The sequence below is a fragment of the Amphiprion ocellaris genome, chromosome 19 (genome assembly GCF_022539595.1).
Source record: "Amphiprion ocellaris isolate individual 3 ecotype Okinawa chromosome 19, ASM2253959v1, whole genome shotgun sequence".
NCBI classification, from domain to species: domain Eukaryota; kingdom Metazoa; phylum Chordata; class Actinopteri; family Pomacentridae; genus Amphiprion; species Amphiprion ocellaris.
The window spans coordinates 13083887-13097806 of NC_072784.1; the positions used below are offsets into that span (position 1 = coordinate 13083887).

Below are 13920 nucleotides of genomic sequence, written 5' to 3' on the forward strand. Positions count from 1 at the left end.
AATATCTTCACCCTTATATAGTGCTGTAAACAAAAAATAAAGAGTAGAATTTTGTTTGTTTATTTTACACAAAGTGAAAAAGTCTGAAATCAACCTGTACAAAATATTTCCAAGTGCCCTCATATGTTCGCAATCCTGGAAAAACACTAGTTCTGCACAATGTAGACATTGTACATTACATCCTGTTTTTGTATTTTTTTTTGCATTTCTATATTTTCCTTCTATCTTCTTTGTGTTAACACAGCCTGCAGTTCGGCCGAAAACTTTCTCAATTTTTGTCAGGTGACTATAGGTCACAGCTGACTCACCAATGGCTTCTTAATTGCACCAAGGAGCGCAGAATTTTTTGTTTTTTATACAATCTGTTTAGTGTGGATAGTTTATTTATTTAGGACAGAAAAGAATATCCTTTGTTAGTCCCACAATGGGAAATTTGCAATGTCACAGCAGCAAAGTGATAGTATGAAAAATCAAGAGAACACAGCTATAAATTAAAGACATAATATATATATAATATATATACAATATAAATAAGAAAAACTGAAGAACACAAGGATACTAACAACACAAATTTAAGAATATATACACAATGAATTGCACTTGTTTATTTTACTATTTTAAGCTTAGATTTGGTTAATTTTTAGAAAAATATGTTGCAAGGACTCTCACAGTTTTTGATCATCTGACAATTATTTGTGTTTTCACAGTTTCTTTTTATGTTAAATGGTGTAATTATGGGGATTTTTAATGACAACATACCTTTAAAACTCCCTGGCAGGTTTTGACACCATTGTGTAACTACCAAATTACAGTTTCAAGAATGCTGAGGTCCTATACAAAAAAATTAACAAAAATGTTTGGGTTTTTTTTCTTACAGAAACTTTAATTTTTGTGTGACATTTCTCAGAACTTCAGTCTTTTTTAGGATGGGAGTGTTAGTGTAGATGAGCAAGTTAGCAGACAGCATGAACTTATGAACCTCAATGGACTCATGCAAAGTCTAATGATGTCTTCACGATGGAACAACTGGCTGATGAAGCAGTGACACAAACTGAGTCACTGTTGCATTAAAACTTTGCTGTTGCTTCTTCTTTGTGTGCTGCGTCCTGCAGGGCTTCTGGACAACGAGGACGTTCGCGTGATGATGCAGGGTTCCAGCATGGTGAAGGTTCGCTCCTCAAGGTGGCAGAAGAGTCGACACCTTCGGCTGCTGGAGGACGGACTCACGGTTTGGTGCGAATCCACTAAAAGCTCCCGCAAAGCCAAAGCACAGCAGACATGTAAGTTCACCTGGTTTTAAATCAAGGCAGAGCTCTATCTAAGATTTTTTTAAAAAGAGGCAACAGACCAAGAGGAAAAGGGAGTTTGTTATGGGAAGTAGGGAGGGTTGGGAAGGAAAAGGAGCCCTGAAAGTGAGCGTGATTAGAAACTGGTACGATGAAAAGAAAGGAAACTTAAGCAACATCAGATAAGGAGGAAAGTGGAAGGAAACTTGTCTCCGGGGAAATGAATTAGCAGATTTCCTAGCGGCCGAGCACGAACTGTGATGTGAGTCGGTGCGCTCATTCAGCTTGGACATTGTTCAGAGTTGTTGAGCTGTGTTATCTTGGCTCGATCTCGTGCCCTCTCCTCTACTTTGCCTTATTAAAGGGGCTGCTTGTTGCTTTGGTAAATGAGGAGGCTAATCATGGACTCTGCAACACGGCTAACTAATGAATGCCTATTCTTTGCTGCACCTAGACAGGCTTTTTCCTGGATGAGAGTGGCTACACACAATGATAACCATGATCCGTCCAAACACAGTGAAGGCAGTGAGTCTGTGACACCTTATTTGACAGAAATGTATTCACTTTTCCTGTCATTTCTGACATTTGATGAACAAAAATGTATCTTATGCTCGAGTAAATTCCGTCACAAATAACAAAACTCATTAATAATTCTCAGTTTTTATCACTTCCTCTTTGCAGGAATTTCTACTCTTTCTGTTACTTTACCAAGTCAGTTTAAGATTCACTATCAATAGAAAATAAGTAGGAGACTCTACCTACATGACTCGACAGCTGCAGGAACAGGCAAAGAACTTTTCTTTTTTTTACAGAATCTGGAACAAACACTTTTTTTTTGATTTTTCAAAATAAATCATGCTGAATAAAGATATTTTGATGAAATGTCATGATTTTTAACTCACATTTGGTGAAATGTTTTGATGAAACAGCATATCACAAATAAGTACTTCAAGAGCTGTTAGAAAGTTAAAAATCTATTTATTCTTACTGTTTGTGGCTGAGACAAATGGTGTTTTATTATTTCGATATAATATTACTTTTAAACCAACTGCCGGGTTCAATCACTTGATCATTTTCTCCAATAGTCAATTAGTTGGTTGGGATATAAATTGTCAAAAAATTACATACTCAAGTGTCTGGTTTGTCCATAACCCAGTATATTTAGTTTAATGTCATGGAGGAGAAAATAAACCAGAAAATATTCAGTTTGAAGAAGCTGGAGTCAGAGAATTTTGATTTCTTTTTCCTTTAAAAAATATTTAATTAATCAATTGTCAATATGTTTAAAAATGATTTAGTTGTTCACATTTAAGTGAACAAATCATTGCAGCTTGTAGTAGCTCAAGAATCCAACTTCACTTCCTGTCTTGCCAACAAGGATGAGAAAACATAAACAATGCACTAGTAAAAGAGTAAAAATTTAATGATTTCTGTCTCAGCAGGAAACACGAAACTGAAACAGCAACAGTAACTGTACTTTCAAGTCTCGGCCTGCTATCTTTGTCATCAGCATACAAACTCTGGGAGGTTGTTTTCAAGGTGAAAAACAAGATTAGTTTTCTCAGATTAAAGTTTCAAGCTGTGTCAGTGTCATTTTGTCAATACCAATCATATTTTTTGGTCATTTTCTTTATGTTAAATGTTGCATTTTAGTGATTGAAGATCCTCCCTCCTCGAGTATTTAAAGCGTCATTTGCGAGACAAATAATTAAACCATAAAAGCGCAGTCGGAAAGTAGCGTAGAGAGAACTTAATAGACATTATACTTAATTTCATCCATTATGTTTAAGTGCTTTAATTTTGTTTCTGTGATGGGAAGCTGCGTCGGAGCGCACGAGGGGGAAGCTGCTAATGTCTTTGATCGAGCTATTCAGGGAATCAATTTGAGGCTGTCAGTGCAGTATGTAGGACAAATATTTCGACAGAACTCACTCGCTGACTCTTCAGTTACACTGATGGCCTGAATTACAGCAACACAAAATGCCTGGAAGACAGAGACTCTGCACCTGGTTGTTTTACTTAGTTTCCTGCAGTGCGTTTCAGTTCTTTAACCCAATTTTCCTCTTGAAATGAAGGTTTACCGCCGGCATCTCTCAGTGGAAGGTGTCACCTGATGTGCATGAGCTCGATCCCTCTCGCCTGCTTTTATTTGCCCCCTGACCTCTGGCTCTCCCACCTGATGTAGGAATGCTGAACCCCTGCAGGTCGGGTGGGTGTCTCTGCAGGTTTTGTGGGTCAGCGGCTGGTGAAGGCCGTCTTGATTGTGCAGCCAGAAATAGCCACTAAGCGGTAGAGGTGAAGCGTAGTAACACAACAATGACAACGTGAGGACGTGGCGACCACTCCAGCAAACAGATAGCGATAATGTCACACTGCTGTGGGTCAGAATCTTGGCTTAGTTCCTCTTTTTTAGAGCTCCAGGCGCGTCTCCAGATCCAGCTTCATCCTCCACATACGTGCCACTTTTGTCGCGTCTCCGGGAGAACCACAAGGCAGGAATGTGGAGTAATTTCAAAGAGGTGGACAGCAGAGGCTTTTATGACCTCCATCTACAGAATGAGGCTATTGTCAGGGCAGACACTGTCTATTGCCCAACAGAAACACACTGCAGGCAGAAATATAGAGGAGCTCCTGTGCTGGAATCAGCTGGGAGCCACTGTGTGTTTGTTTTAGCTCTGCAAATATGAGATTTGGGATTATTTATAGCAGTAAATCTGAACTGTTTTGACCTGTGAGTCCTCTGACATAACGATACCTAGATTAATATGTTGGACTCTTACTAAAGGATGTGTATTTCCCTTAGAAAATATGTTAACAATAGATTGAAAATTTTTGCTACTTGTGATCTAAACTATATCCATGTATGAGCGCTGATCAAAAAGTTCCAAGACGGTGGTTATAAATATCAAAAACTTAAAAATGTACACCATCTCATTCAAATTAATCTCCTTGTGCAGCTGAGTTGCCCGACATGCTCCCCAGAAATCCCAATATGTGAGCTACCTGAGCAACCTTTTAATTTGAATTAAATCTTCAGAAAATCTAGCGATTAGCACAGATGAGGAGCTGCGATTAAGTTGGTTTGGCCACATGATTTTAATGCACTTTAAACAAACACGTTGTCATGATGGAGCACCACAGTTCAGGTCTTTTGCATCAAATGTTCTCACTCAGATGCCTCAGCAAGTTACAGTAAAGATCTATGTTGACGGTTTGACCCCGGAGGACGAATTTACAGTGCACAATCTTCTGAATGTCGAAGAAAATGACAGGCATGCTCGTGTTTACGCTCCTGACCCACCGCGTCTCTTTCGGCCTTGGAGAATCTTTCAGCGCCGCTCAAACTCTCGTGACCAGTGATGATCCCTGACACGAAGTTCGGGTCTGTTGATGTACTTCAACCTGGTGCAGCTTCTTCTTGGCAGCCATGTGATCAATATTTAAAGTGTGCACAAAGACTTTCTGAACTGTTCTAAATAACACATCGACCGCGTCTGTAATTTCTCTGATGGTTATCAGCAATACTGGAAAAAATCGACTGCAATATTTAGTTTTTCTGTGTTAAAAAAAAAAGAGAACTTATCTTTCCAAATAGTGCATCTGCCTAGAAAATACAAAACAAAGTAAATTAATGATTAAAAGCTGCTTGGAACCTTTCTCATATGGTGCGACACTGGTAAAGGCATCCAGAATAGTTTTTTGCTTTGGATGGCATTCAGATCTGGCTTGGCATTCGTCATACAGAGCTTCGTGGTGCTGATTTAAATCTAATCTAGTCGAACAAATTGTTGCCTCGTGTCGTGGCAACAATTGCAAGACACTGCTGGCCTGTTTTTGGTTAACATCTTTTCTGTGGCCAAAATATTTCCACTCAGCAGACGTTACAACTAGGTTTTCCTAGTAACCCTTAAATCGGAATACATTATATCGGATTTCTCTTGTAGATTAATTGTGAAAAATGGGTCTCGGTTGTGTCTTTTTCAAGTCTGATGCTAAATTTGATGATCTGCGCCATTTTTGGATCAATCACTCACTTTAAATATGCACACATATTTACAGTTGTAACACTCATTTTCTTCTCGTAACCTAATGTTTAAATACATGTGTGTTTTTTTTCTGTATTTTGAGAGTTAAATAAACACCAAAATCCATCTAATAAAGCTGATTTGATTTTGATCACAGATTTGCAGATGCGCACTAAACACTGCTGGCAACACACCCTGTAACCCAGGTGTCGTCGTTGATCATGAGATGTGACGTTACACATTGTCACATGATGATTACTGCTGGCACATGTGTGATGTGGTTTGTGCAGGAGGCGCAGTCTCAGTGCTTTTTATTAAATCTGTGTTCATCTAGAGAAGAGACAATTTGCATTTCTTTTTTCCTATTTGCAGAATTATTTCATGGAAATTTGGGAAAATTTGAACTTGAACTGTGAAAAGGATTTGCTTTAAAGGTCTCATACAGTGGAAAAACACTTGACTCACTGGCCTTAATTGCATAATTGCGTAAATGTGGGTCAGTAGGGTTTATTGAGATTTATTGGTATCATTTCAAAGGTCTTAATACTCATAAACAGTGTGCAATTATTTAAAAATCAGCAGCTATGAGTAGTACAAACATCCAATTTTGGATTTTAGAGGGCACTGTATTTGCAACTTTATACCTGCAAACAGCTGTATATTAGCATGTTGGTGCTAACATTTAGCTCAAAAAAGCCTCACAAAGCTGCTAGCATGACTGCAAACTCTGTAGCCTTGTTTTATTTACAGATCTTATTCTCTAAATCAGCTCTCCCAGTCAGCTGGCAGCCACCATGCAATAAATAATAAAATCTATGAGAAGGCCCTGTACTTTGACCAGCAGCACAGAGTTTACTAAACTAAAGGTCCAGGCTTCCGGTTGTGTCATTCTGTGTGTGCATGAGTTAAAATTACCCTGTTGTGAAGCATACACAGCTCACATTATGTTTACAATCTCATTGCTGCTTGGTTGGATTTACGATTCCCTAAAAACACCTCACACTTGACCTTTATCTGCCGCCGCTGTTGCTAGGATCTCCTGCCGAAGCTGTTTACTCATCAACGGCAGCCCTGCTCACCGGTCCTGCCTCTTTCCTCCCACAGTTGCGGTGACAGAGGTGGAGTGCGTTCGCGAGGGCTGCCAGTCGGAGGCTCTGCGGCGGCTGTCCGGCTCGGTGCCAGAGACCCAGTGCTTCACCGTGGTGTTCAGGGGCACCAGGAAGAGCCTGGACCTGCTGTGCCCCTGCGAGGACGAGGCCCGGCGCTGGGTCCGAGGCCTCCGCATGCTGAAGGAGCGCGTGGCCGCCATGACGCAGAAGGAAAAACTGGACCAATATCCTGCCCAAATTTCCAATATGCCAGAATAAATATAGTGCAGCTGAGGCAGCATTGCTATGGTGACTGCTGTCACATGTACCACATCCACAGCATAGCTAAGGTGAGCAGTAATGACTGGATGAAAAAGCCCCGTCTAAATATAGTCCAACTATCACTGTTAATTACAATCCCTCATAGCCACGGGATAATATGAATGTAGGTATCAGGTAGAGCACAAGACCATACCTGCTGCTCTATTTATCGCTCCCTTATTTTCTTTTCCAGCTTAATAACAGTTCAAATCAAAAAAAGCAACAATTTACAGTATGTTTTTCATTATATGCAGAACCATGTCATGGAAATGAGTGAAAATTTGAACCTGAACTGTGGAAAAACACTTCACTCACTGGTGTTATTCATAAATATGGGTCAATTAAGGTTTATTGACAGGTAAACTAGTGGTGTGAAAGGTCCTTAATAAGACAAAATAACACAGAGACGATTTTAACGGCATCTGGCGAAACACAAAAGGGATAATTCATACTAAAAAGAAAACCATTTTAGCAGATAACCTCCTGATTTGGCTAACTAAGATGGCTAAAGCCTAATGTTAGCTGTATGAGTTGGAATTTGAAATGCATTTTTGCAGTAAATGTGGATTTTGTCCTCTTAGATTATTGGCAAGTTATTCTGCATAGCAGCAAATTTCTGATTTGATACCTTGAACTTTTCATTTCCCCACATTTCATTTTTTTCTGCACTGCCACTATAACAAAAAAGCATAAAAATGCTCCCAAAAAGAAATATAAAGGAAAGAAACCTCGGAAGAGATGATAAAAACATCAACACCTCTTGAGAGATGTACAACAAAGCAAGTTTAACATAGCCAGGCATTATTTGCATTAGTGGCTTTACAAAACGTATAACCTTAATCTGACATAATGAATATCATCAGCTTTCTTTGTTAAGCAGGTTTGCTTAATTAGGCTCTGACCGCGCCGACACAAAAGTGGGTGCTTGACGCATCAATTGACTCGTTTTTCTGGACAAAATGGCGTGCCATTTATTTTATAAACAGACGTACAGGTTGTCAAAATGGAGAGCTATGAAGAATATGAAAATTGATTACACTGAAAAGCAGCACTGTTACTGCAAATGATACAAGAGAGGAATTCTGTTCGGAAATTCTCAGTGCTGCTGCTTATTTCTAACATGACAGTTGCAGGTTAGAGCTCTTAAATTTTACACTTGATTCATTTAAACAAGACACTCAAGAAATGCACACTGTTCTGTAACGAAGGAGATGCAGAAATCACTTTAGTTTTAACCAAATCACAGTTAATTGAATATTTCTGTGATAAATACCAAAAGACTAATCAGTTATAATCTGTGCTCTCTTAGCTCTGGTACCATCAGTGTAGCAGCAAATCAGGACCAAACATAAAAACATAGTTATGCAATTTCTGCATCACAAATTCAATGCAACATGATACTTGCAGTCTGGGTTAAGGTACAGTAGTGAGGTTTGTCTCATAGAAAATCATCTGGAAAAGAATAAGTTAGAGGCAGACACGTGTTACAGCCATTTTAAACCCTCGAATCTGAACAGATCCTCCTCCAGAGCATGTTAGCTGTGTAGCATCAGTTACCATAGAGATGTAGCAGGTTAAAATACACTTTTATGACGCTGAAAACTCTGGTTTTAGGCCCAATATACCCACTAATCTTCATAGATCTTCCTTTGGGGCAAATAATGGGTGACTAATGGTTTAATATCAGCAAAAATCTGCAGTTTGACAAATGAGAACGCCTAATAACGGGAGCCCAAGTGCTGCATCCAGTGTTTGTTTTAATGTTTTAGTCTGCTTTTATTTCTTAACTCTCTACCCAACCTGGATCCGGGGATACCTGAAGCGAGCGGATCAGAACCAGGACGGCAAGATGAGCTACGACGAAGTCAAACGGCTGCTGCAGATGATCAACATCGACCTGAGCGAGCAATATGCCCGCAACTTATTCAAGGTCAGGCTTTGTTCTTTCTTTAGTACCCGCATCCTCAGTAGAACTAATCGATGTGAGCTGGATTCTGACATTTCTGAGCGTTAGAAGTGAGGCGGTAGAAGCCCAGAGATGTGGCGATGTCCAGTTAGGGTGGTGTCGTTTTTCCTCCGACACCCTGGAGTCCAGAGTCTGTGTTCAATTACCAAGCCAGCAGCAGGCCAACCAGCACCCCACCTCCAACATCTTCACCCCTTCCCTCTTATCCTCCTCACAACAAATCAAAAGCCATTTATTTCTTTATTGAGGGGGATTACTGCCTGCTATGTCCCTCAGCTCTCTATTACAGCCCAATTGTTGGTTTTATGCTCTTTCTCCCTGCAATTTCCAATACTGACCCTCCTCGGAGAGCCGTATTTTTAATGCAAGTGTGCACAGCTGTGGTGAGTTATGATGGAGATGCTTCCCCACCGAGAGTTTGGTGCACTCCCAAAATTAAAAAAAATCCTTTCTGTGTGTTTGATCGCTTGTGTGTGTGTTTTTATTAACTCGTACCTTTCCCCCTGCATCCCCAGCGGTGCGACCGATCGGGCGACGACCGCCTGGATCACATAGAGATCGAGGAGTTCTGCAGGGAGCTGCTGAGGCGGCCCGAGCTGGACGCCGTGTTCAGACACTACTCGAGTAACGGCTGCGTCCTGTCCACCGCCGAGCTGCGGGACTTCCTGGGAGACCAAGGAGAAGACGCCTCGCTGAATCACGCTCAGTACCTCATCCTCACCTACGAGCTCAACGACTGGGGTAGGTCCTCAGAGCCCTCATTAAAGGATTTACAGGAGAGAAACCACAATATTTTCATGGGGCAAACTAGCAATTTAGCCATGACAGTGTTTGCTACACTGAGGCAAAGGGTGGTGCATTTTTATTCTAGCGGTGAGACTTGGTTTTTTGTTTGCACGAGGTCAAATCAAGTGAATGATAGTAAGAATAAGAATGGCTTATTTATGAAGCATAGTTTAGGTAGCAAAGGCAACACAAACTGCTTTACATCAATAAAAATGAGAGAATAAAATACAAAACCCTACAATAACAGTAATACATGCATACTAGTGGCAATAAATTTCATGAAACTACATTAAATGACATAAACACAAGCCTAAAAAATGGTTTTGTTTGAAGCTATCTAATGATTCAGATATTTTAGGTCTGTTCCAAAGACACTGAACGCATCACCTTCCTACATTTTAATTATGCTCTGGAGAACATTTAATAAACCGGCAGTAGAAGATCTTCAATATCCAGTCAGGCGAAGACTAGAATCTTAAAATGAAATCCAAAATGAACCACTGAAGAGCTTTTCAAACCTGAGTAATGTGCTTTCTTAGTTGAGTTTCGGTGTGAAGACGTGCTGCTGCATGTTGGATCATCTCAAGTTTGTTTCGAAATTTTCTTTGGAAGTATTGCAATAGTCAGGTTTGCCAGAAATAAAGGCACGAATGAGACGAAAAGTTTGCTTGCAGGCAATGTTATAATATGCTGTGCTGTTCAGTAGCAGGGGGAAAGGTCAAAAGGGGCTCATTCATGATCTCTACCTCAGTAACTAATAAAAAATAATATGTAAATTTGGATGAACATAAGACATTACTTGTAGGAGTATTTTTAACCTTCTGAACCCCAAAAACTTCCTGAGGGTTTGAAAGACATGTTAGGTTTTTTAAAAATTTAAATTACCAAAATGGCACAATTTATCTAAGCTAGAAACTGTAAAAAAGCGAAACAATTTTCAGATTTTCAACTTTTTGATGCTTCTTGAACTAAAAACGTATGATATGGTGTTCACTGGAAAGCTCAACCAAATGAAACCTAAACTCTCATTCAAAAATTCTCCAAAACAAACCTTTCACACTAAATAGATTCTGTAAAAAACAAAAAATTCTGTGCTTCTCGATGCAACCAAAAAGTCATTAGGGACTCAACTGCTATCAACAGTCACATGACAATAATTCAGGAACTTTTTAGCTGAACTGCAGGCAGTGTTTCCACAGAGCAGATAGGCGACAAGTATAGAAAGAAATCAAAATCTAAATAGTAAAACATCTATAGTATGTAGAGTCAATATTTTTTTCAGTTTTGGTAGCACCTGGGAGAACTTGGAACACATCTGTACATGCTATTTTCAGGTTTTAATCTTTGTAAAGTAAACTAGAAAAGCACTCAGAGGACAGTAATCCGCCAAGGCTGCTCAGTCGTTCTATCGTTTCTGGCGGCAGAAATATCATGGATCCAGACTAAAAGCCACATCATTGCTAAAATCTCATCACTTAGTCCTTGTGTCATTTCTGACCTTCCCTGAAAAGTTCTTCCAAATCCGTTTATCCATTTTTGAGTAACGTTGCTAACAGAGACAAACAAATGGCCATCGTCACATAACTAATAGTAATAATCAAAAAATTTAATTTAAATTGTTTTTTTTTTGTTGTTGTTTTTTTTTTAGAATTTATTTCTTTACAACTGTGTCATGTCAGTGTCTACACAGAAGACATTTTTGAGTTCTGTACTTCTAGTCATGATTGTTCTGTTTCCATAGAGGTGCAGACCTTTATGTTTCAGTCCAAAATGAACCCAAAGTGAGTAAAAATGTGACAGGAGTGAAAAAACACCCAGAAACTGCTTGGGATTCGAGGGGTTAAATTGAATCCTGTATGTTTACAGAAACAGACGAGGTGTTTCGTCAGAGGACGAAGGTGATCATTTAGAACAACTCTGTGTTGGTTTGAAGTCACGTCTAAGTAAACACAAACCATGTCAGCAAAATGTATCCCACAGCATTGATTTGCCACCCGTCTGTTAGCGTACTATTGTGTTGTAATTGTGAATCGTATAAACTTTGCCTGCAGTGATTTCACAACTGTTTGACCTCTGAGTGAATTACAGCGCAGAAACACCACAACAGTGACAGATTAACCCACTGTAGAAGTAAACAACTCGGTGCAAACAGATTGTTGTCATTTGTTGCAGCTCAGAGGAACCAGTTCATGACCCAGAACGGTTTCACCATGTACATGTTGTCCCTGGAGAACGACGTCTTCAACCCCGACCACGCCAGAGTCCACCAGGACATGAGCCGCCCTCTGGCCCACTACTTCATCTCCTCGTCGCACAACACCTACCTTACCAAGGACCAAGTCACCAGCGCCAGCAGCACCGAGCCGTACATCCGGTACTCAGGCTGCTGAAACATCTTTACAGTTAGTTAACTCATGCAGAAATCTACATAATGTGATTTTGATGTGGTTTAAGATGAAGTATGTGTGTGGGATTCTCAGGGCTCTGAATCAGGGCTGCCGCTGTGTGGAGCTGGACTGCTGGGACGGAGATAAAGGCGAACCGGTCATCTACCACGGCCACACTCTAACCTCCAAAGTCCCCTTCAAGGAGGTCATTGAAACCATCGCCCAGTACGCCTTCAAGGTGCCCGATTTGTTTGCCTTTACTGCTGTAATCCTGCTGCTCCACATCACCGGCTTCTTGCTTTCACAACTTACTTGTGCGACCCTGCGGCATTCCAGCTTTGGCACGCCACAGTGTCACACTATCGGGTTGTGCATTTCAATTATGTGATCTAATTGCATTTTAATGGCTTAGCATAAGAGTTGTCCTGTGTTTCTCCCCCTGCAGGCGTCCCCATACCCTCTAATCCTGTCCTTGGAGAACCACTGTTCTGTGGAGCAGCAGGCCGTCATGGCCAAACACCTCCGCACCATCCTGGGCAGAAAACTGCTCACCAAACCCCTGAGCGAGCAGCCGCTGAAAGAGCTGCCGTCCCCCGAAGTACAGCACACAAACACACACAGCTGGACGCTTTTTACAAACACCTCCGGCTCTCTGGTTTGCTAATGAAGTCATCTGTTGCAATGACCTTCCTCGCAGGAGCTCAGGGGCCGGATTCTGGTGAAAGGGAAGAAACACACTCCTCACCTGGGTCAGCTGGGCAAAACCGGCAGCACCGCCAGCTTCTCCTCCAGCTCCGATGACGAACTCGCAGGCAGCAACAAGAACACGCCCAAGAAAGATCCTGCAAAGGTCGGTTCAAGAAAGATTCGCCATGAAGCCTGAGAGTGAGAACATTTTAGTTAATGATTCTTTTACATTTGCTTCTCCCAGGTCTGTTCCAAACTGAGCCCCGAGCTGTCGGATCTGGTGGTTTACTGCAGGAGCGTCCACTTCCACGGGTTTAAAAACATGTCTGACACATCACCAAATGAAATGTCTTCCTTCTGTGAAAACGATGCCCTCAGGCTCATCAAAGACTCGGGTACAACAGTGGAAATAATTGACATTAAAGGGAGAGAGAGAGGGAGAGTCGGAAAAACACATTTCAAATTTCATGTCTTTTGTGCAGCTGGTTCTGCAGAGAATCTAATCAGCCTCCAATGCTTTCTGGACTGTGGCTTTTCTGTCGCTTCATTTGCAGGGAAGCTTTTTGTAAGACACAACAGCAGGCAGCTGAGCCGGATCTACCCCTCTGGCCAGCGCCTCCAATCATCCAACTATGATCCTCAGGAAATGTGGAACGGCGGCTGCCAGATGGGTTGGTACTCCTGACTAGGAGCTCGCATGCTGCTCAAGTGGCAGCAAATTTAGGCAATTTATTTTAAAATACCGTGGTCAGTAAGCACCAAATGAATGGCACACTGCCTCTCATTGCTGCAAATAGCTGCCACATCACTGAGGCTTTTACTGATGCACTGAGCGTCTCTCTGAAATGCTGCCACTAACTCCTCTCTCCTCCTTGTGCTGCTCAGTGGCTCTGAACTTCCAGACTCCCGGGGAGCAGATGGATTTGAACCAGGGTCGCTTCCTCCCAAACGGTCGCTGCGGTTATGTCCTCAAACCCAGCTACTTGTGCAGCACGACGTCCAACTTTAACCCGGAGAACACGGGAGGAGGCCCCGGTCACATCCCCACCCAGCTGACTGTACGAGTGAGTAACTGTGTGACTGAGAGCTGCTGTTAGTTTACGCAAATCCAGGATAAATACTCCTCATATGCAGCCAGGTGACAAATTACATGGAAAACCTAAAGCCTTGTTGATACCGTGATGCTGTCGCAGGCATTTCACTGGAGGAGGAGTCCTTGCAAATCAATACAAAGTTGTCCTGCGTGATGTTTCTGTGATGAAACATCCTGATAGGAGTGTTTTCTTCCAACATGTCTCCATCCACAGCGGTCACTGATGGGTTTGATTGCTATGAAAATGATGTGAATCGGGCTGCGGCTTTAACAGTCACCTC

General features: G+C 41.4%; 1 protein-coding gene across 1 annotated transcript in view; it reads left to right on the forward strand.

Annotated features, from left to right (window-relative positions):
- Nucleotides 1-13920, forward strand: part of plcd3a (phospholipase C, delta 3a) — a 31496-nt gene that overhangs the window by 14594 nt on the left and 2982 nt on the right. Inside the window, exons 3-13 of the mRNA XM_035952134.2 lie at nt 1113-1280; nt 6416-6644; nt 8521-8650; nt 9202-9427; nt 11645-11846; nt 11953-12097; nt 12305-12457; nt 12557-12709; nt 12791-12941; nt 13101-13217; nt 13432-13610. Coding sequence (XP_035808027.2) covers nt 1113-1280; nt 6416-6644; nt 8521-8650; nt 9202-9427; nt 11645-11846; nt 11953-12097; nt 12305-12457; nt 12557-12709; nt 12791-12941; nt 13101-13217; nt 13432-13610 — 1853 coding nt within the window. The remainder of the gene's footprint in view (nt 1-1112; nt 1281-6415; nt 6645-8520; nt 8651-9201; nt 9428-11644; nt 11847-11952; nt 12098-12304; nt 12458-12556; nt 12710-12790; nt 12942-13100; nt 13218-13431; nt 13611-13920) is intronic.